This window comes from Sylvia atricapilla, chromosome 2 (genome assembly GCF_009819655.1).
Source record: "Sylvia atricapilla isolate bSylAtr1 chromosome 2, bSylAtr1.pri, whole genome shotgun sequence".
NCBI lineage: Eukaryota > Metazoa > Chordata > Aves > Passeriformes > Sylviidae > Sylvia > Sylvia atricapilla.
Genome location: NC_089141.1, coordinates 94,207,849 through 94,232,601, shown reverse-complemented (window position 1 = coordinate 94,232,601; position 24,753 = coordinate 94,207,849). Strand labels below are relative to the sequence as shown.

The following is a 24,753-nucleotide window of genomic DNA, read 5'->3' as shown; positions in this document are numbered from 1 at the left end:
GGATTGAAGGATTTATGGGTCAGGAATTCAGCTTGTGCATATATATATGAATATATATATGGAGACTTATGGTACACACTCAAGAATGCAGCTGGTGCACTTGATGTCCTTTTGAAACAAAGGTTGCTGCCATGCAATAGGACAGCAGGGATGCAGGGGAGCATCATTTTAATATGGACACAAGTTCTTCCACTACCATAGCTCTGTGCATTTTTATAGCACATTTAAAGTTAGAATGTTGGCAATCTGTCAGCTTTTTTTCATATTTTTCACGGTTGTTGATAAAGATCTATTGCAAGTCTGCTCTTAACCTATCTATCAGTTAGCAAATGACTGTCACAGGAGGACCTCTCCACTATTATCTCTCTGTTTTCAATTACTCAGTGCTATGTCCTACTAATGGTAACACTCAGTAAAAAGGACAGGAAAGTGTGCATTTATTAGTTGTGATTGACAGAACCAATAGGTAAATTATTTGCTTGTGTAAGAAATTTATTTGTGTAAGAAAAAAGCTCAAGCTGCAGTTCTAGAAATTATCTCCCACAGAACATGCCTATGAGTCTACCCATGTGTAGACGAGGACGGCAACATGTCCTTCATGCTGTGTGATAAAGACAGAGGGGAGAAGGCATGTCTTGCCTTCCCTCTCTTGGCACATTTTCTTCTACTACAATATGTGTTTGAAGACTGGTCCTCTTCCAACACAACAAAACCTTCTGAAGGCTTGTACCACAGGTTCAAGTCAGACACCCACACTCTGCTGGTCCAGTTTCTGAAAGGGAATTGCAGCTTGTTTATCCCAAATGCACCTGCAGTGGACTCCCTTCTGACTCATAGTCGCAATAGCAAGACTGAAAGAAAGATGAGCAGCAGAGCTGGAGCCATGGCTTCCAGAGAAGGTTGTTCCATGACAGCTGGTTAGGAACAGCATGCAGGGATCTGGTGTGGTTGTCTACTGCTTGGCGGACGACCCTGAGGACTTCATGGAAATGGCTCTCAGTCTCTGGAGTCAGTGGGACTTTCTCTTCAGGGTCTCTGGACAGATCGAAGAGCAGTGGGGGATCATGTCGTGTAACGAATCCTCCATGGCAGAAGCACACGTGAGAGTCATAGCAACCATTGGAGCCCTCAGGACTGAAGTTTGGAGTGAAGAAGAAGACTTTCCAGACAGATTCACCTGCAATTTACAGCCACAAAACAGCTGTTGATAAAATGATAAAACGACAAAATGAAAGTTTCCTGGTCTTAGGAAATTCCACCAAGATGGACAGTCAGTCTTTTGCTAAAAATACAATCCAGCCACTGTAACAGAAACTGCAGCACACTGAAAGAGTAAAACAAGATTGAGCAAAGCAAAAATAAGCAAAACATGGTGATTTTCATGCTACACATATTTATGAGACAACTATGGTAATTTCATTCCCTTGGAAGAATTCTGATTAACTAAATCATAGAATATTTTAATTAACATTGTGTTTAACATAAACAGTGCTAAGAAAATTTGCAGAAATATATATACTAAGTTTTCTTCAAGGCTTATTAAAATGGATTTTTTGCCCCTTGACCATATTTTTCCACTGCTGGGTCCTGTCTGCTTCTCATTTTGCTAATCAAAATAATTTCATAGTTACCTTCTCTCTCTCTTTGTTGTATTTACCCATTGTCCTCTGGCCTCTGCTTTCATTGCAAACATCTGGATACTCATTTTATTAAATGGGAGGACATGAAAAGACATGAAATAATGGATGCTAAACTCCTGTCTTATGCTTCTATATGATTTTTCCAAATATAAATTATAAATATCAGTTACCATAGCGCAATTCATAGGTGACGTTCTGCTTTGCAAAATAAGAACCAAAGTTCTGCATTTATAGACTGTTCATTTTTAGCTTCATTTTCTGTGTACAGAAAACTGAACTGTCCATCCTCATGTAACATCAGTTGGTATTTTCATCATTTGAAAATCCTAGTTATTTCTTGTAATAAGAATAAGCAAATATCAGTTGGTTCTTTCAAGAAGCACTCTCAAACAAATCAGAGGAGGATCAGAAAACACTTAACAAGAAAGCTGTGAAGAAAAAAGTTGTTACTATTTTCCTCGAGTATCACAGAACAGATAAGAAAGGCAGAAACAGACAGAACAGAATTTCCAGAGAAACACATCCTCCTCCTACAGCCAATGAAGTATATAGTGCTTCAGAAATGGAACAAAGAATAATTGATTAGAGTAAGAAAAATCTCTATTTATTCCTAATAAAGACAGGTTACTAAACAACTAAGATCTATAGCGTCAGGTTACCTGCCGACTTAAGACTGTAACAACACTGGAAAAATCTAGTCATCAGCAATTTACATCTCTCAGCACTTTATTTAGATCTTTTTTTAATCACCTCAAGTTTTTAAATACTGAGTGAAAAAAAAATCTCTTTTTGGTATTTTGTTGAATTTTATTAAGGTCACAGAAAGCTTACCCTAGTTACAGACTTTCAAAGTTTTATATGTGCTACAGTAATTAATATTTATTGATCAATTCATCAGTACAACAGAATGAAAGGCACTAGAAAATGTGGGACAGGTAGAGCAGAGATAAACTGGTTACACACTGTAACTACATCAGACCCAGCTTTTAAAGAATAAAAACAGGTTTAAAGAGAAATGTTTCAGCAGACTAAAGAGTCACAGGCTGCAGTTCTAGACTATAGCATGGATTTAAAAGACAGTAGGTGACCTTAAGATTCTTTACAATTTCTTCTATTCCACAGCATTTTTCACATTAGAAGTGATTTTACTTTTAGGACCCAATTCAATGACAGAGCCTGAGGACTACTAGTTCACTTCTCCACTTAAATCAAGGTCGGATAGGTGATGCTCTTATACACATTAGACTAGGAGAACCTTCTAAATGCTTTTTGGAAGTCAGCAAAGGGAAGGACTGTTAAAGGCTGGGTGACTTGCTGCCACAGACAATAGAACATGGCAGGTTTTAAAAGGCTCTGGCTGTGACAGCTGCAATGGCACAATCTTACTAGGAAAAAATTAAAGAAACTTTAAAGGAAGGCAAAGCAAGATAAGGCCAGATAACCTAAGATGGCATTCCTTCATCTACCTCCAGTAACATTTTGAAAGATTGGTCTGGCACTTGAATCTCTTGTTTTCTTAAAATTAAAATAAACAAAATCAAATTCTGCCACTTAAATTCTTTGAATTTCTGCACAGAATATTTCCAAGAAATATGCCTCTTGTTTCCTGAGATTTAGAATTTACGTTCTGAGAAGGCATGTAATTCTGTACTAAACATTGGTTCAGGCTGCTTAGACATATTTAATTTGCAAGATGGATGGTGAGAAACATAAAAAGCCAAAGGGCTTGATTAATTAGTGCAATGTGTGCCATTGTAGACCATGCAACACTTCCCACACCTGAGAATTTGATTCACAACACTATAAAAATTTGACAGAAGATCAGCAGAAAAATATTATATGACTTCTAAAATGTCAGTTAAAAGAGATTCCAATAAGACCATACACATGGGAACTTTGTGATCAAGCTGTCTTACCATTCATCAGTCTTTCATGGTACATTTGTGCTGAATCACACTAAAGAGAAAGTTTTCAGCCACTTCTTTTAGTGCTGGGCATTGTAGCACCAGGTCTGCTCAAGGGCTTCCAGATAGCAGTACAAAGTTGGGAATTCCAAATTAATGGAAGTTTGTACAAGCAGCCCATATAGGTAAGAAATGGAGAAAAGAAAGAAATAAGGAAGTTGCACCATGATTTTTTCCCACACAAAATGCAGACTTGTTTAGGTTTTGTTACATGCAGAGCAGACAGCATGTTGCAAAATCATGCGTGGGTTTGGGGACCAGGCATGAGTGATATCATCTCATGTCTGAGTGACATTTGCTAATGTTTTGAAGAGCTGATGGTACTTTATCAGATAAGCAGCTACATAATGTCATGATTATGCAGTGCAAACCACTGAGCTCTGGGAGTGCAAACCCTGTTACTCTGCAATGTTTATCTGTTGCACTGCAGCAGCGTTTCTGGAGCTGCATGTTGTGCTGGAGAAGCAGCAGACTTTAAACACTGATTTTCTAGGCATTATAAAAACTAAAGCCTGTCAGTGACTGTGGAGCAGCCAGTGCAATATACCAGGAGAAAAAGATCTGTCAGACTTCTAATTGGTAAAGCTGATGAACTGTATAAGGTGTGATATTAAAGAGAGAGAGCTCTCTGCCAGTCTCTCAGCTGATACAAAATCTCATTTTGTCAGAAGGTTAACTACAAGGATCAAATTAATCTCCCAGTAATTAATGGTACCTGTGTTCTCTGAAGCATCTGGATAGTAAACCCTTGTTATATAAAAAGATAACTGTATGTCTCTTCCCCAGTGAAGTTAGTAGTAAAACTGTCAGGGCTTCCTCAAAGTCAAGTATATCAAGCCTCTTCTGAAACAGCAGGAAGGCTCTAAGCCTGCAGCACCCTTAAAGGTCCTGTCCCTGAGCTTCACAAATAATTTCAGCCCCATTTTCCTGCAATTCTCCAGTTGTCTGAGTTGTCCAATAAGCTAACTCTCAGAATACCTCTTTCCTTTACATGTTGAGAAAAACCAGAACTAAAGAAGTTGTACTTCTAAATAGTTTCAAATTAAGATAGGTTGACATTAGTCCAAGCAAATCTGCTATGAACATAGTTGTACAGTGTTCAATTTCCCTAGAAGATTCCTTTTATTATCCTTAACCCAGCTATTTATCCTCTCATACAGACAATAGTAACTCCAACAGACCGGTAGAGGCCATGAGCTTACATAAAAGTCTCTGAGTAAGATACATTAATATATTCAAGATGAAGTGACACACTGGATAGGGATGCCATTTCTGTTATAAAAGCACCCTTCCTAATCATTGATGGCTAACTGGTGTCTTCTGATAAGCAGTTCTTGATGTGAATAGAAGCTATTGTTGCGTTATTGCCTGGTTCATTTTCACTGAATTCAATCTATGACAGTAGCTTTATAGGTTTGCAGCTACTGTCATTTCCTTTGTTCATATTATTGTGTTGCTTCTTTCCATAGAAGAACAAGGAAACAGGGCTGTTCTCCACTTTACACTGGGGACCTAGTCCCTGCTTGAATTCAGATGCCTCTGAGGAGAAGCATTTGGGTGTAGCAGACCAACGTGAACTGAGACAGACTCCTCTGTGTCTCAAGAGTGCTCTGTAGCCATTGTCAACTGCCATATTCTAACTCATGCTTTTCAACATTTCTACACAGTAGCAGATGAAAACTGAAACTCACTTGAAAATTACTGTCTTCAGATAAGCCTTGTTATTAGAATGAATCCTTTTGTACTATTTACTCTACTTTCATTCAGAATTTTAAGGTTCTCTGCTAATCTTATTCATAGCAGATAACAGATACATTCAGCTCTAAAATAATTTAACAATGTAGAGAAGACTTCAGTTGTAAAATTCTTGTAAACCGTCTTGTAGATCTATGTAGAATAGACAATACTATTTGGCTGCTATAATGAAACTGTACATATTATTTTTATGACTATATGCATTTCTCAAACAGCTTATAAAATAATCAATTTGCATTTAAAAATTTGTAACTTTATTGTTCTTACAATAAATTTTTTTAAGGTATTTGTTTTAAATGTCTGGATATCTTACGGTGTTACATTGTTACATCAGTCAAAAAACAGCACATCATGTCCCAGTGTAAGTGGAGAATAACTGAGTGATATTCAAATCTTGGCCTACAACAACCAGTTGTTGCTAGAAGAGACTTGCATAAAGAACTGTGGAGAACTTACTGCATTTGAGTGAAAACCATGAAAAAACAGAAGTAGTAGTGATTTTAAAATATTTAGAATAAAATATACAGTGTTAAGTATCCACTATACCAGAAAGGATTGCACATTACTGAATATCTAATAATCATACTGAGCAACTGCTGCAGGAAAACTACAAGAAACACTGAAACCATGCCCAGACTGCTGAAGACAGAAATCTCATGACTGAATTCATTATCTAGAGCAAGAGCTGTGGTATGAGAAACTTCCACTGAATTCTGTTTAAAAGTCAAGGTTATCTGTTGAATTGTAATAGATGAAAAAGAATTATTTTCCTGAATTCTTCATCATCACCTTCAAAAAAAAGAATTGATTGATCATTTGCAGTGTTTTCTTGTTGAAGAAAGTCTTAAAAGGGAAGACTCTGTGGGTATAGAAATTATGCTGTTAAAGTAGGACATGCTATAATACAACGTTATGCCTCATATTTGGATGGCTTAGGTGATAGCAACATGGAAGAATACATATTGCTCTGGAAGAAAAATTCCATCTGTAGTAATTTCATAGAAATAATCCAGACACCTGCTAAAGATTTGTTTGAAGAATATTTACTGAATGGTCCATGTAATTTTAAGTTCATCTAAGCAGCAGCTGATGGCATCCTCAAGACAGAAGATAATGTTGGCACACACACACACACAAGAAGCCTAAACAACAACAACAACAAGAAACCCAACAAAAAACCCCAAAACCCCACAAAAACACAAACAAAAAACCCAAACCAAATCAAACCAAAATACCAGGTCATTTTCAATCTATATTAAAAGTCTTTGAAAACAGAAAAGCCTTATTTTATTTCTTACGAAAAAAATAGTTTTGATTTTCATGTAGTGGTTTTCCATGGGAATCAGTAAGAGATTAAGAACGCCCTTTTAGTTAATCAGTTAAGAACACTCTTGAGAACAAAGCAGAAACACTTCACCAAAAATGGCAAAAGCCAAAGAGAAACCTATTCAGAACTATGTTTTGTATTTCAATTTTTTTCCCTGTCATTCAGGAATGCATTTTACTAACAGAAAATAAGTTGAGGAAAATTATTTTTTAAAAAAATTGTTTTGAATTTTCCTCTTTCATAAAATGGATGCAATTTTTCTGAGTGGAAAGAACAGATCTGTAAGATTCAGAGAGCAATTTTTCTGATGCTAATCCAACATATGCACAAACATCCAATGGAAGCCCTAAGCAATTTCTGCAAATATTTTTAGACAAGTTGGTGTCAGCCAAAACCAAACCCATCCCCAAGAATTTTTCATGAATTATTTTCTTCAGAAAGTTTTCAAAATTTGGATGTCAAAAATAAGCTGTTGACACACGGAATGCTAGTGAAGTACTCAAAATCATTAATTAATATGAAAATTACTACCATGCCTAAATTTTAAGTTACCAGATATACATCTAAAATCAAAGAAATAACTGTTCAAAATTGTTACTTTAAAATGAAAAACTGAAATTTTGTAACTAGGGTTACCTGGAATTTTGTGCTGTGTCAATAAATACTGAATAATCTTTTTTTTTTTTTTTTTTTTTTTTTTTTTAACTTTAAAATGTTGAAGAAAAAGGTGAATTACTCTTCCTTACAAGTGTCTTAGCTAGTCAGATTATTTTATTTTTTCTTTATTTTTATAAAGCTACTAGGTACTTAGACAACCTTTTGACAAAAAAAAAATTAAAAATTGATTCAGTTAAGCATAAATTAAAACAGAGTAAAGGATTTATGAGACTTTAAAAACTGAGTTGAAGAAAATGAACATTTGCTAGCAGTTTGGTGAAAAAAAATATCAGTATCAGGCAGTCCTAAATATATATATAAATAAAAAAACCATATATATAAATAAAAAAAACCCAGAAGGACTGAAATTTGGTTTTAGTGTAAATATGTACGTACAGTTTAGCATCTGAAATATGAGACAGCAGTTTATATCCCAGCATTAGAAAATGCATATATTTTCCAGAATATGAAACTAGTAAAAGATTACAAACTATGTTGAACCCTAAATTTGCAATTTTCCTGATACTGAGCAAACAATGCAAAAATCCTTCAAAACCTGAATGAAAAACCTTAGCATGAAAAGGACATAGCACAGGATGTTCTCTTACAGATGATCAGCAGGGACTCTAGTACAGATTACAAGTTTGTTCCAAAGAACATTTCTAGAAGTGTATTTTCCCTTGTTCAAGGAAATGTTATTTCAGAGAAATCCAGCAGTTTTCCAGTCTGGACTTTTATGCAAAAGCCAAACTTGATTTCACAGTTCTCCAGGCAGCAAAAATGTCTGAATTTGAAAAGAGTTTTAGTAAAGTAATGGGAATATTTTCTTGTTTTGGTTGGATATAATGTGGATGTAGAAATCTCCAGCTATTCTCTAGATGACAGTAAGTGATGAAAAAAGGAAAGAATACTGACTCTCTCCCATAATTTTCAGCTTAAAAATGTATGTGCATGCTGCAGTGACAAACAGGCTTTACCTTTCAGAAGTGCAATAACCTGCTAGAATCTCCTTCCTCTGAGAAACAAGAACAGAGAAAGATGCCTTGTGGATGCAGATGAGATGAATATGTTTTAACTGTTCCTTATACAGAACATAGATGGAAATACCAGCATCATTTTCAGAAAAGGTTACTTAGGGCTGTCATTCAATTAATACAAAATAATTTTGGAATTTTCAGGGTTTGTTTGTTGTGTCTTTACTGGAGCTTTATGGTGTTTTTTTGTGTTTGTTTTTGATTTTTGGGTTTGGTTTTGTTTTGGAGGCAGTGTTGTTTGTTTTGGGTTTTATGTTTGTGCTGGGTTTTTTATTTGTGGTTTTGTTTGTCTGCAGTTTTGTTGTTATTGTTGTTTGGGTTTTTTGAAGTAAGGACTTGTTCACTGAATGGGTGTATAGGAAGTCTGGCTTGTGCCTTCCATGCTGCAGCCATATTCCTGCCCCTTAGCTTGCAATCTAAACCACATTCAAGGGGAGTGGCTTAAGACAAGAAGCAGAAAGGAAGAAAAAAAAGTCTTCATTTCAGCTTAAGTAACTATGATAATAAGTTTGTTTTATGCTCTTGCTATGATTAGGAGTAGAGTAAGTATTTTTTAAAGGACAATACTTAATTTCTTTTCATTCCCTTTATTCCTCACTCTCTCCTTCTCCCAGAAAAAGTAGGGGAATGCTGGTGGAGCACTGCAAATCCCAGGGTATAAATAGCTCTGCCTGAGCCTAACAATAACTCTGCTGCCACTGACACAGAGCAGAGCAAAGGCAGGAAAATACTGTAACAGTATTTGTCATGCTTGTCAGGGGGAACACTTTCCTACCTAAAATACTGTGAGGAGAAATGTGTATCAGATGATTAGGTCAATTTTCTTGAGCTTGATACAAACCATTTCATGGTGTCTGTTCATGCTAGAAATGCTCTTCTCTCCTTTGACAGTCATGTTATTTCACACTTATCAAATAATATGTCCATAACTGTGTCACCCAAATTCAACTGCAGCTTCTCTGATATGAGACTCAAGATAGCAAATTAAAATCCTTAATGAAATAGTTTAGGTAAATGACACTTGATGCTTGTTTTGGTTTCTCCAGTGCTGTCTTTGAAACACTGACCACAAAGAAGGGATTTGGGAGACGATTTGAAATTTTTGGAAGCTTTCCTTTATTGTGCTACCTCCATGACATGCAGAAGATCAGGTAGAGAGAGGGGAAAGAAAACAAAGGGGGCAAAGACAGAGTGAAGATAATGTTCACAAAGCAAATTAGAAAGCAGTGAAACAAAATATTTTCAATAATCAAGTAGGTGAAAAGGTGGCAATGAACTACAGCAAAAACAGTAATAAGGGATTCAGATGTTTCATGCAGAGCAAAAGTATATTTCTTTTTGATATAATCAAAAGGAAAATAAGCAGTAAAGAAGGAAGCCATAAACATCTTTAAAAAAAAATAACATCATCAACAACAAGAAAGAACCCAACTCCAAACACAATTCTAAAAGAGGAGGTTTCTCTAGAGAGAACAGTGGAAGTGAAGGAACTTGTGAGACTGAAAAACAAAAGGCAAATGACAGAAAAACCCTCATGAGGGTCAGAGTTCTTTACAGCTTCTGCAGTTGCAGAAGAGAAAGACACACAAGGGTTTGATCAATTAAGAGGATCAAAAGGGGATTCACTATCAGTGAGACTCAAAGCTTAGGAATAAGCACAGAAAAGAGAATAAAGAGATAGGAAAAGGATGAAAACCTCGAAAAAGGAACAGTTCAGAGGGGAGAAAGGGGCTGCTCTCAGTCCAACAAGAATGTCCTGTAAGTAATGTGAAGACTCATGAGTTATTACTGAAGGAAAAGTGAATTCTCTCCCGTGACTTACATTTTATGAATCAGATACTTGATGCTATTTAAGTCCTTCAATGGAGAACAAACACAAATCCATATCACACTGACATTTCAATGTTTTTCATGAATGGCAGCACTCAAATCCAGAAAAATGGTCTGCAGTATTTGTCTTCTACTGTTGCTATTAAGACAAATTTGGTGACAAGGAATGAGCTTTAAATGAGACTAAGTGAAGTTTTTTTTAAAGTGATTTTGTGAAGGGACAGCTATGCTTCCTTAATAGGAGCTACTGCATCATCAATACCACCCACAAGAAAAAGTAAGAAGATTCTCAGAGAGCTGATAGCTCTCTGAGACAATGTAAATTACAATTTCAGTCTTGTGTTAAAAGGAAAATTGAATAAGCAAAGTGAGTGGCACTTTCTTAATTAGATTTTAAAGATATTTATGACAGTGCCACTCAAGTCAGGATTTACATTTCAATATCTTTCTGACCATTCTTGTTAGTTCTTTCATGACATTAACGCATGGATAAAATGCTGCTTTGTGCTCCAAAACCAATTCACTCTTTGCATTTTATTGCACATTCTAATGGTTATCTTATTTATCTATATTTGTGGATAGGCCTTTTTTTGAATCTCAGCTGATTTAAAAGAAAAAAATTACACTAAATAAGTTCCCTTAGTCTAAAATTCCCAGTCAACTTCAAAAGACTCCTATGGTGTTCTTCCTGTCACTTAGCGCAATAATACTATTTTTCAGACTGTGAAAAAGGTAGCAAGGCATCTCCAGTTTCAAAATCTTGTTACTAAAATAGGACTTATTGCTCATCACTTTGCTGCTACTGAGCATTCAATCTGACAATCTAGTCACCTCACTTTATTTTGGATCACTGCAAACAACGTGCAGGTCTTTATGTAAGCTATGGGTCATTATGTCACCAGACTATTCTTATCTGCTTCTTAACTTGGTTAGAGGTGTTTAGGATGAGAAGAGTTATACTTGTTTCTCTTTTGATGAGAGAAACTAGCTCAGGTTAGCTCAGCTGTAGGCGTCTATAACTGTAGACATGCACATCTTGTTATCACCATCCTCAGTTTGCTAAAAAACCAAGGTGTTATCAGTCTTGAGGGCACCAAAAAGCCTCACTGGCCCTGCCCAGCCCTCGGGTGGACCCTCATCAGTGCACCCTACCCATGGACCAGGATTCCCATTTCAGCCCAAGCCCATCAGTCCCTGCCTGAGTGGTGCAGCAGTGGCCAGTTCCCAGCCCCATCTCTGGATGTCTCTAGGCTACAGCCTTCCTTCCAGCTCTGTCTGTGCTCTCATTTCCTCCTGCTCCTGAATGCACTCCCTGGGTGGGCCTTGAACTTGACTCACCACTTGCCAGGACTGGGGCCATTGTGGAGTCAGTTACCAGCAGCCAGGTCTGCTCATACTGCTCAGGTGCTGGAAGGCATTTCATTACCAGTGAAGTCACTGCCAGTGCAGGGGTCACTCACAGTCCTGTTGGACTCACCTTCAGGATGAAGCGTCACTGCTTAAAAAGCTGAATTTTTCTCTCCAGTATTCTCTAGTCTATCCTCAATTTTGTTTTTAAACATCTATCTACAAGGTGCTGTTGCTTATGAAAGTCCCACAGTGTTCATCCATAGGGTGTTCAAAATTTCCTCCTCTCAAGTACTTGTAAAACCCACATATTTTACTGACATAGCCAGAAGGTTTGCCTTCCTTGTTCATATATGTTACTTCTGCATACTTTTTAAAAATTACTTATTCTTAATGATCATTCAGTGACCTTTGAAATACATTAACTAACTACAGTACATCCTCATCAACACTGCTTACAGGATGCTGTATCTTGCTGATATAAACATGCAGTTTCTTCTGTTCCAGTTATAGAAAATAAGAACAAAATCTCATTTTGGGTTATTTCAAGTGAATTTTATTTTTGTCATCTAATTCATCCCCCTGCCACTGCACAATTGTTCTCCACAATGTATTTTCTAAGAGCTCTCTTGATGTATGGTGTCTTCTATTGTAACTTTTGTGCACTATCATTCATTTCCTTTATTGCAGAAGACAGAGACATTTTATTGGCATGCTCCTTTCTCTTGGTGTTTTATCTACTAACTTTTTCAAATACAAATCCTTCACAAACTTTTTCTGGAGTTTAAATAAGGATTTTGGTGTAGATGAATGTCTCATAGTTCATTTGGTTTGCCCCATCCTTCAATTACCTGCTGCATTGTCTATTCTAAACTCCATTTCTACACTTTTTGTAGAGTTGCGGTGCATTGAAGTGAATGTCAAAAGCCCTGTGAATTTACTGATGATTTAATCTTATTTGCCTCCAGTTCAACAAAGTATTCTGACATTAGCTTAAAATAATAATGCTTAAATTTGGCAAAGTACAGTGTATTCTATGACTGAAGCTGCTGTGTCCTTAACTAATTGTTTAAGCAAGGATCTGCATGTGCTGCTCAACTTCCATAAAATCTCCTACTTCAAACTATTTGACAAAAAATAATGAGTAAATTATTTTTTGCCATCTGTGCTATTGCTTAATAAAACAGTTAATAAAACCTGTTTTATTCCTTTGCAACACTGATATATATTAATGGATATATTGTGAGGAATTAAATGTACAAGGCCTATAGGAAGAAGCAACCTGAATCAAGCTTTACCAAGTCTAATAGCCTTGTTCACCGTACAACTCTACCTTGTAGAAAAATCAGTGTTCAGCATTCACATCTTACCTCTCTGAAGATTAAACTCATGTCTGCTTAGCAAACACACATTCCACACACATTCTTCACTTACCCAGCATCTCAGTGGTGACATCTTGTTGCCTTTTCTTCTAATGGCATATACATGTATATATATACATGGCATACTACTTAATATGTCCAGGAAAATCCAGGTGGTTTTGAGCTATGTGACACGTGGACCTAGGTGCAGCATTTAAATAAAGCCCTTTCCAGCTCCTGAGCCTCCTGGAGAGATTCATCAGAATAGGATAGTCCTACACAGTGCCCACAGCGCTGAGCTGAGATGTAATCAGCTATGGAGTAAATTCATCTCAAATGAGAAGAATGCAACAGTGGATCTCGGGAACTCCAGCCACTGTCCTTCATTCTCTGTGCTGTATTTTCTTGCAGAATTTTGTGTAAAGAAACCCAAAAGTGCTATAACTGCAGGCAGTGTTTGATATTTCTCCTAAAAATGACTTAAAACTTCTATCCAATAGTTTTCATGGGTCACGAGGGACGAGGGGCTTTGGGGATACATGAGTGGCAAAAGGAAAAGTGGAGGGATTTTTTTCTCTCCAGTTTCTGGGGCACAATGGGTAGACCACTGCTGTGAATGGTGGTAGAAACCATATTTGTTGCCTTTGGCTTGATCTTTTCTTTTTTACTAACTATATAATTCAATGTAACAATTCTAACAAGCCTCAAAGTATCTTTGAAGAAGGCATTTATCCCATAAACTTAACCCAACATCTATTATTACTTGTGGCACTATGAAGTACAAGATATGTTAAGCAAGACAATTACAAAGACAAGTTAAACAATGAAAGCTTTATCCTTGAGAAGGAAATGCTACATCTTTTTATTGGTCTTAGAGTATATTGCGATACATTACGGTTTTCTTTAAGGGCTCTAATCCCTTATTTTGAGAAGTGATATAAATAAAGAGAATATAAAACTGCAGTCTGAAGTCATTCAGTTACACATTGTACTTTCTCAGAACAACTGAAAGTGCTTTTGGCACTACATGACAGATATAAATTTTATATATGCCCTTCCTCCTCACTGCAGTTAAGAGTGATGACATGATATTGTGAAATAGAAACATCTGCATACTGGTAGTTGTTTTTGGATTGTTGAATCTTATATTAAATTTTTAATTCATAGTTCTGCAAACTCTGCCTCCATCTCAATTTTATCTGGTTTCTTTGTCAAAATACTCCTTATAAAATCTGTGACAATGGCAACATGAAAGACTAGGAAATGGTTTTCTATTTTATTCACTACTATGGCCCCTTCTAAGCATTTTTATGTTGTTCTTCACAAGGCAAATAACCTTACATATATTCCTTATCCATTGCTGTTGAAAAGAAAATGGATTACATGAAAGGTTTTCAGCTGTAAACCAGGTTTTGTTTAACATTCAGCAGTGGTTTGCAGTAATCGTTCCTTCATACTATAGTGCATTGCATGCTGACAGAGATGTTACCTCAATTTTATCTTCTGATAATTTAAAACACACTTTCTGTAACATTTCCAAAGAGGTCTCTAACTAGCTGCCATTTACCCTGAACATGTCCAAGATTAAACTCTCTCTTAAACTTTTTACTGATACTCAGAGGGAATTCCTAACCTAGGTTTTGGCACTTAGAGTCTGTAGACATAAAAAAGAACCTAAAATTCAGTTAGGATTAGAGAGCAGGAAATCTTCCAACCAAAGTGCATTCAAGTGATAGGCTAGGCAGATGGACCTGCTAAACAATTTACCTGTCATCCAGATCTTCACCCTCACTTTGAAAGCTTTGACTGTCTTGCTGAATCTTATAGATCTGTCTAGTTTTAACTTCAGAACTTTGGACCACTACTCACCTATCAAACATAAAAAAACCAAAACGTCAAGCATAAAAAGTTTATCTGCTTCCACAACTAGTTCTGCAGGAGCAGATCAAAATTTACAGGAGTAAGATACCCATATATAGACACATTACACAGCTATCCAGATATCCAAGAATGCAGATGATTTAAGCCTTCATAAAGATTCTTCTCTACATCCCTGAGACACCATGTGCCTTCACATAACTTTCTCGAGTATGTAGCAACTGAAATGCAGAAATCTAACAATGCAGTGTGGCAAAAAAAAAATCTGAGGTCATTTTGGTCTGCAAAGTGAACAAACTGTCTGAAATTAGTAAGAAAAGACCAAGAATAATTATCATAGAACTGTTCTTGTGTGTCCAGGCAGAGGCTGCATTGACAGGCTCAGCCAAGCTCTAAGGTTCACATGTTAATGGGGTACAAGAAACCTGTTTCTGGCTTCTCCGTGACATGGCAATAACACAGATTTATCAAGGTTGACATGTAGACATTGTCCTTGTAATCATTTGCCAACATCTTAGTTTGAAAAATTACCACTAATGGAATAATACTTTAAAACATTCAAAATAATCTATACTTAATTTTCTTGATTAAGAGATACGTCTTTTTCACATTTAAGCAGTGTTAAAGAGAGTAATGTTGATTTTTTTCATATTTTCTATCTTCCAAATACAAACTCTTCCCATGGATTAAATGCTTTTACAGATATGCACTCAAAAATATTTCCTAAAGTACAAGTGGCACGTTTACTTTTTTTTAGTTCCACCTGCTGGTTGCTGAACATTCAAATATATTTCTTAGAACTTAGTTCAGTGTTATTGTTTTGGTTTGGCTTGGTTAGGATAATTTTTTTTTTTTCAAAAATCAGTGTGTCATCACCATTTAAAAGCACTGGTAGATATTAAACACTTCATATCTGGAGACATCAAATATTTTGGCAATATAAAAGGGGGAAAAGTGAGTCCTTTGATAACTATCAGGAGGTACAGGCTTTGTATAATCTATTTAGCATCATGTTCCCAAATACAGTTAAAGCATTTCTCAGGATCTTTTTCTTAATATTACAGCCTCTCTGTAAATACCAGCATGGTTTTATAAGCCAGCCTTCTGTAGCCACAACACAGTCTTGGTATTTGGAGCTACTCAGCATTCTTGAAATCACCAGAACTTCTAAACGACCCAACAGCTCCACTAGAGCACAGCTGCATGAACTGAAGCATATGAGAAAACAAGGTATATTCTTGTATGATTTTTTTTAATTCCCAGTTGCTTTTCTACCCACAGACTGATTATGTTTCCATTGACCGTGAAACTGAACTGAGACATTTGTGTTTAGTACTTAGTCTTGTGCTAAGATAAGCTTACTAATGCATTCTGCAAGATTTTCATAAACCTCAAAACTGTCAAAGCATGACATCCAGTAGAATATAGCTGTAAAAAACCCTATTAATTTCTGCTAATTTTGAAACATTCAAATATAATCCAAATATTTCAAGTATCATAAAGCATTTTTCCTAATGGATTTAATTTTATTATAATCCCTATTTTGAGTCACCTAATTTATTTTCTATCACTAAAGAATGCATCAGATTGCTACACTAAAGAATGCATCAGATTGCTAAACTTTTCCTTACTCAAACCTGTATGAAGTGCTAAAGTTTTCCTTCAAAGTTTAAAAGTGACCATTGCAAACAGAACTCCAAAAAATTTTTTTACATGTTTTCTATATTTGTTTCAAAAAAGTCAGCTATACAAAACCTCAGTTTCAGCATGACATAATATCAATATTGTTTTCTCTCTCTTATTTCCTTGAGTCTACCTTTGGTCTTCTAATTCTGATCAGCTCTGTTAGGATAAAAGCTTCCATATGTTATCTAAGTGTTTTAGCGAATTTCCAGCTTTAAGGCAAGACTTCTCTCTCACAGCATAATTCAAATCGTCTTCACTTTTGTGAAACGTATTTTTCCTCATACTTGCACATAAGCTCATGCCTTCACAGCATACATACACATAGTCCTCACTGACAAAACTGATTTTCTCTGGAAAAAATGATAAATTTTATTTAATCTCTGGCTTTCTTGTAAGCTGCTTTTTGAAAACTGACCTGAATGTTCAAGAGCTCCAGTTGTTCCTGAGTCATAAAGGTATGTGGTCTTAGAGCCTCTGGCTACAGCTGAAAATTGGTTCTATTGGTTCTAAAATCCAATTACATTGTTTTTCAGAGTGAAAAAAATCATTGTCAACTAAAAATACTACGAGCAATCCACCATTCAGTATTATAGAGTATTATAGCATTATATATCATTATTATATATGTATATTTTATGTGTATGTATATACAATATTATATAATACTATATAATATTATACATAACACATATATGTATATTTTTTATATATAATACTGTTATAGTATTATTCAGTATTATTCAGATATACTATCAGTATTATCTGATGGGTGATACGTCATAGGGTGGAAGTCATAATATTAAACTTTTATATAATATGTATGAATCAACATTGTGTTTGAATATTAGGCTTTGAGAAAACAGACAAAAATACTATGGTATCACATACAGCACCTGATGCAGATATATATAATAAAAAGGAATTGTTTTAGCTTCTAATTTAGATACGCTGCATAAAACAGAGAGGGATATCCTACAGCCCAGCAAATTTCATTTTTATATCAATGCCTTAAAACCCACAGTCTTCCTATAGCAGCAAGGAATTGAATTTCTCTGTAAAACAAACATGTCTGAGACAAAGGTAAGGTAACAGTTGACCAAAAGCAAACAGCAATGTAGTTGCAACAAATTCCCATTAGCTAGACAGCGATAATTTGAGAGATTAAAGAGAAAATGCATGAAAGTGCCTCCATGATCAGCTGTGGGATAAAGTGGACTCAGAACCTGATGGAACTAAAGGATTTGCAGTTCTAAGATACTATGGTCATGAAGAACTAATGAGTCCTAAATTTAATGTTTCCCAGAGCACTCTAGAATTAGAAAAAAGAACATTCAAAAGAAATTCCAGAGATTTGAGGCACCATTTTCAGAGAATAAGTAATTCTTTACTTAGGTAGATTTATCTACTCACACTTTCTTGTCTAATATTTGTCTCATACTTTCATACTGCTAAAGTCAAAAACTTAATGAAACCATTTATACTTTATTATTACCTCTCTCTAATTAACTTTGTGTTTATGTATCATGTTACTGTTTTAGCAGTTTCAACAAGTGATTAATTAACAATGCTGGCTTTTGGAAGATAATAAAGTATTTGGAGCTTGGCATTGGGTAGAGATGGGAGTGGAACTTTGTTAGAAAAAAAACCCAAAATACCCCAAAACAACAACAAAAAAGCCTCATGTGAATCAACTAAAACTTTCCAAAATTTCAATTCTGTAAAGAGCTAGAGTAGAGAACTCAAACAGTAATTATCAATAACACAGTAATCAAGACATTGATTTTGAGTCCAAGCTATAAAACTTTGTGGCTAACTAGTTTTGCTGTCAAGAATATGAACTAATGGTAGAAGTAACTAGATGCTTTTAGGACTGAGATTCAGTCTCTATTTGTCACCAAGCAGGACCATACAGAAAGACTTACAGACTGAAAAACTGCCTGTAAAAATTCTATGGCATTGAAGAGAGCCCAGATAATGTAATTAAGTTAATCCTGAAGATTCTACGGAGTCTTGAAGACTCTACTCTTCTCACTGAGCAAGTGAGATGATTGAGAATCTTGCTTTTATGATATAAATATAATTTAACAATTAATGTTCAACGGACAGGTAACAGGTTGCACATGAAAAATTAGCACACACCTAGTAATGACAAAATTATCTTAAGATGACTAATATTTCTTAACACTAAAAGGTTCACCCTTTCTTTATTGCATTAGTGCTAATTCTACGTGCTAAATTATCATTATCTTTATTGTGGTTTTATAGTCTTGTTGACTTTTATTGTTGTGAGTGAACCATGATTTCTAACTTCCCCCTTATACCGTGAATGTTAGAAACCTATTTTGCTTTAAAATGTCAGTCTTGAAGAGGACTGAGTACTTGAGTTTCAGAAATGTTCACCTTAGAGTCCCACAACCATGAGACCATAAAATTCTCCTGAATATGAGTGAACTGCATCTAAAGAATTATTTTCAATAAATTTGGGGGTAAAACTTTGAATAAATATGAAAAATGTCACAGTTCTATACAGCTGAGAGCACTACACTATACTACTTCACCTAATTTGCTTTTCTACTCTTTTCTACTAGGAGGTCATTGAAAGAGCTGCAATAAAAAACTACAATTGAAATGTAGTCCCTTTCAGTTTCAAAAAGCTTTCATAAAAGTCCACTACAAAATTTCTGTACTTAGAATGACACAATAAGTAACAAATTATAGAAATCTATAGAAACTATAGATGCCTTAGGAAAAGATACTTGAAAAATTCAATGTTTTATAAACTCTCTGATATTTTGTGGCCACATAAAATGGTGTGAAAACAATAGAAAAACCATCCTAGGTACTGAGATGTGAGCTTTTCTCAGACTGAGAATGGCTTCACTGATTATTGAGTAATTCTACTTGTGTTTTCTGTCCAAAGTACTGATCAGAACTTAAATTTAGATGTAACTACAGGGTACAGAGTGCACATCATCCATCCACAGATGTACTCTGGCCTCCACTATAGTATTGCCCGAGTGTACCTAGCCTGCAACACTTCACTGTTTTCTTCTACTTTTATTTCTCCTTTCATGGCAGGGTCTTTTTATGTCATACTGAGAAGTCACCTCGCTATTGACAGTCAAGTTTCCAGGGAATTTCTCTAATAAACAGATAGTTTGCTTTATTTTCTAGGAGTAATAATATTATGTTAGAGGCTGTGGCACACAGGATACTCCATGTGGGTTGTGCATGCATTAACTACTTCCCTTGAAGAACATTGTTTAAGACAGCATATGCCATTTGAATATGATTTTAAAATGACGATGAATCAGCGCTATGTTCTGAATGTAACTTGCAAAATGCTGCAGGCTCAAATCCAACATTGAACTGAAGATATTTTTGGAAATGTAATGCTCGAGATACTGTTAAATACTCACTTTTAAATGTTACTTGGAATGCTGAAATTATTTTTTTGAAAGTTGCAGTGCATTTTTACCTAGTCTTTTATGTGGTTATTGTTTAGACTACTGCTAAATTTATAAATAAATTAAAATATATCAGACAGTTGCTCTAACTCAGATACCTTTTTCTATTTAAGTGTTAGTTGTGGAATATACAGAAAAAATGTGTTAAAATTTTTCTTTTGTACACGTCACAAGTGCATGACAAAATATCTGACAGCAAACCATTAAAGCTGAAGTTTAAATAGCACTGAATTATCTACATTAAATGCCTTTGCCAGTATATGATCACTGAAACCTGTCAAGGTCTCTGTGTTCACTAAAAATATTACTAATTTAGATCAAGATATTTTGAATTTAATAGACCAATATGTTATGGTTTCTATTTTTATAAGAAGAAAAAGCACTCTGATATGATCACTGAAAATTTGCGTGCATAATGACACTATCAAGGGACATTTACCATGGTTTTTCACTGGAGGAATAGCCCTCTGAAACAAAAATGTTTCTGCATCAATTTTACTACAAATAAAAAAAAAGTATATTCTTTCTAGCAAGAAATAAAGAAGTTTTTGTGACTATAGGAAACTTTTACTCCTTTAGATGTTTATTCTTTCTGCTTTATCCTTTCTCATCTGTTATTTTCTGAGAAAAGATACAAGGTTGGTGCAATAAGATTTGACAAAAAAAGATGTTTCTTTGTAAGGAAACAAAATGTTTCCTTGACAGCAGTGAAAGTCACACTGTAGTATCTCTCCTTTGAAGATGTTGTGGAAAAGAAGAAATTTCTGGATCAAGCTCCTATTAAATTTACCTTCCCTTATACTGTTAAGCAATGAAAGCACCTATAACTGTTGCCACTCTCAGGATCAATGTGAATCTTTACTAATCTGTAACAGCAACTTCTAAATCCTTTGTTCCCCACAGAGAAGGCAAATAAACCGTAAATTGAAAAAGCTCCTCAGGGAAGAAAGCTAAAAAGAATGGCAAAAATAAGGCAAGGGTATGGGTTCTGCCAATGGGTCTTCTGTGTGTGACAAGCACATGCCACATCTTACAAATGAAGTTGCTGTACCATTTGTTTATCCTATGGTAGAGAGCACAATGAAAATTTTCCTCTGTTATTACTAAGAAAGTAATTTTTAAAAAAAGCTTATGAGGCTTTAGAGAATGAATGCTTTGAAATTTCTTGTTTATATTCAGAAAGTGGACGTAATAGTAAGAGAGATCTTTAAAATACTAAGTACCTAGAAGAAACTCTAATACTTTCTAATTCAGAGCAAACAGAACTGTTCGTTTACTTTGTGGATGTCTAGATAATTATATTTCTTAGATGCACTAAGAGGACCAAACAAGGAAGGACAGACATTTACAAACAAGTGTTTTAGCACCACATAAGACTCCAAAATATTCCTTATATACACATTAATGTGTTTCTGTTTGCTAGAGACAACCACTAGATCCACCTACCCCCATACTGAGAACTTGACTGTAGAAAAAACGTCAGGTTGGTTCTAGAGCTTTATAGAAGTTTTCCAGTTTCTGTTACTTGTCTAAACTCCAACTTCTATGTTTTTCCTCTGAGTACAATATTGTGCTCACAAGCCAGTGTTATAAGCATATGAATGAATTTTAGTTTTTAACTATTAACATTGAATGTGATAATACAAAAAAATTAAGCTAAGAATGGCACCATAAATAATACAAGCTCCCTTATTTATAAGGTAACCCTCATTACCCTTTAAGGCATGCATAACATTGGACTTTTGAGAGGTAAGTAGAAGTGGAAGGTATTCCTCATATTTAATTTCTTCAGAAAGAGGTCCTAATTTAACTCAATTTCACAAGAAAGGTTGCACTTGTCCAAACCAGAAGTTGTTACAAAATGACCCTTCTGAGCATATCTTCATATTTTGGCCTCTCTTTATTATGACTCCATTGTTTTTAGTCAAACTGAACCTGGAGGAATCTCTTAGAAAAACCTAAAACACTATTCCGTAAATTTATCCTAAATATGCAGTCTGAAAGCTGCAAACAAAAATATCTCTCTCAATTACTTTTTGTTGTTTTTAACCTTCAATTTTTACAGCTGAAAATGTAGAAAAAGGCTAAATTCATGACTAAAAAGGGCCTATAACCCCTACTCATAGAACAAAATATGTCTCATGAAATATTGTTGAATGCTGGAGAACATTGCAACAGCTAGGAATCAGAATAACTATGAATTCTGTGAAATTGCAGAAAGAATTCCTCATCAGTGAATTTTATTGAAATAATTTCAGCAACTGAGGTAGATCACAACATTAATGAGAGTCAACATAAACTCTAATTGAAATGTATCTTGTTTGTTAAGTGAAGCAAAGTGGGAAATTTCTAAATAAAGCTTTTCATTGTATTTCAACTGTCTTTAAAAGTCATTATATTTGCATAATAAGCTAGTTTGGTGCTGTAGTCTAGTCTGCCTCAATTGAACTTGCCATAGAAAATCTCCTTTTGTTTACTGAATGACCTATTCCATTGAATAACTAAATCCATTTCGAAACTAAAAAGGCGAATTGCTGCTAGTAAAGTCACTGTAATATTTATGAGAAACATTAGTATATTTTTATCAGTAGTACCAAAATACTGTGAAGATCATTATTTCTTTATAATGCTGACTGTATTGCATTATATTTCTCAATGTTTATTACACTGCACTACAATATATTTCCTCTTTATCAAATCAAAATTTTTAACACAATCAGTGAAACCTAAAGATGCATTTTCATTCAACTATAGATTTGCTCTGTATCTGATTAATCCTCCTCTTATAATTAAGTTGCCATAGCAATGCATTTTTAATATTGCTGCTTCATATGCCAGCAATATGCTGGAGACAATGCTCTTGGTAGTTTTTTAGTACTCAGTTATGCTAAATTAGAAAGTTAGCAAGTACAAAAGTACTGGCCAACTTGCTCAAGCAGAAGAACAGTTGATCAGATTTAAAACAGGCCAAAGTATTATCTTACATGCATCACAGAAAGCAATACAAAATTTTGGGTGTCTCAGCTCAAGAAAGTAAAGGCAGATGCTACTACATCTGTTTTATTTTCAATATAAAAGCTTAATGATTAAAAAAACTACTCAATTCTTTTTAAAAACTAGGTAATTACACCCTGCTAGGTAGATAGAAAATGTGGTGGGCTTTTTCTGAAGATCTTGCTTTCATATATTGGCACTTCTACAGTGTACCAGGCAGCTGTGCAGAAAAAGTATTGATAACGGGAAATCACTGTACTTTTTTACATGTCTTCCTCCCTGTATTTTTAACAGGTAAATTAAATTACATATATTTATAACAGAAAATCATCCTTCAAGGACTAGGACTACGTATCATGGCTGTTTCCAAGGCAATTATAACAAGTTGGACTTAGTGATCCTTGTGGGTTCCTTCCAACTCAGCTTATTCTGTAACTCTGTGATTCTGTGAAATATCAGCATGCCCAAGTCTGTGAGAGCAAAAGAAAATTGCCTGGTATTTCACTCATTTTTTAAAATTCAGAATGAGAAGAATTATGTGCATTATTTTCTAGCATGAGATGAATGTGGGTCAAAGTGACATGAAGAAAAAATGGTGCTACCTTATTTCTGCAACTGAGAAAGATGAAGAAAAGAGGAAAAAAAACCCCAAGAGATTATTTTCCTTATGACTCTGTAGAAAGAACAGAGTTTAAATTCTGAAGACTTGTTTGAGAAGATAATTGCATAGCACACATCCTCTAAAAGCTCCTTCAAAGGACTGCTGAAGGGGAAAATACATTGTGAATGCAATAACTGACCTAACTAATATAACATAATGAAGATGTGTATTGATTAGGTTATGAGGAACTCTTAGCCTCTAAATATATAAATGCAAAATGGTAATTGTTCACTCTGAAGTTTCTGACCTTCCCTGAATGACGTGAGAAACATGCCTGCTTCAGTCAGACTAGAATCTTGTAAACAAGGGAAAGATGCGCAGCTACCAAAAATTTAATGTGCACTACATCTGCCTGTTTCATATATATATTTAAGAGTCAAAAATTAAACAAAAAAATAAAGGAGGTCTGGACTGAACCGCATTGGAAATCTAATAGTGGCAAAGATTAAGTTACTAAAGGAACTGTGGGGTGATGGAGTTAAAAAGGGACCAAGCAGCTAAGCAGAATTTAGCATTCCTCTCAATTCTTGGTATATGCATTTTTCCTGAGGATCAAAGCTAAACCTACACTTTGGGTATCTAGAAAACATAGTGGAATATTGAAGTTGTCACTGACATGCAAACTGAGACTTCACAGAAAATAAATATAATAGAAACCTCATGATATATGCATTAATATGTGCATATACACAATATATGTACCATTACCTTGCACTTTAATCAGTAAATACAACCATCACATTTTCCTTAACAGCTGTAAGCTTTCTCTTCTAAGCTGTTGTTGCTTTGTTCTTCAAAAAGTGCATCTTTGAAATTAATAGGAATTACATGTTTAATGAAGGAATGAGCACTCCTCATTGGACAGTTGGGTTAAGGCCCATTACCAGAGAAGTGCAGAAGATGCTGAACATGGTGTGAAGCCTTCACAGAGGACTAGTACATAAGACAATAGAGAGGAATACCTGGATATTGTCTGCTCTCATTACAATGTAAGCTGAGAAGGCAGAATATCAAAAACCCATTGTGCTTGTTTCATCTGGAATAGAGCAAATTTTCTTCACAGTAGCTACTTTGGGGCTGTGTTTCACATTTGTGCTGAAAAGAGTGTTGATAACAGGGATGTTTTATTTACTACTGAGCAGACAAGGCTCT

The 24,753-nt window shown here is 35.1% G+C and overlaps 1 protein-coding gene across 2 annotated transcripts in view; it reads right to left on the bottom strand.

Moving 5' to 3' along the window:
- Positions 1 to 657: 657 nt before the first annotated feature.
- STS (steroid sulfatase) overlaps positions 658 to 24,753 on the bottom strand; it is a 104,677-nt gene continuing 80,581 nt past the window's right edge. For both annotated transcript variants that reach the window (XM_066313840.1, XM_066313841.1), the window contains one exon: positions 658 to 1,177. In XM_066313840.1, the coding sequence (XP_066169937.1) occupies positions 795 to 1,177 (383 nt within the window). In that variant the 3' untranslated portion in view covers positions 658 to 794. The remainder of the gene's footprint in view (positions 1,178 to 24,753) is intronic.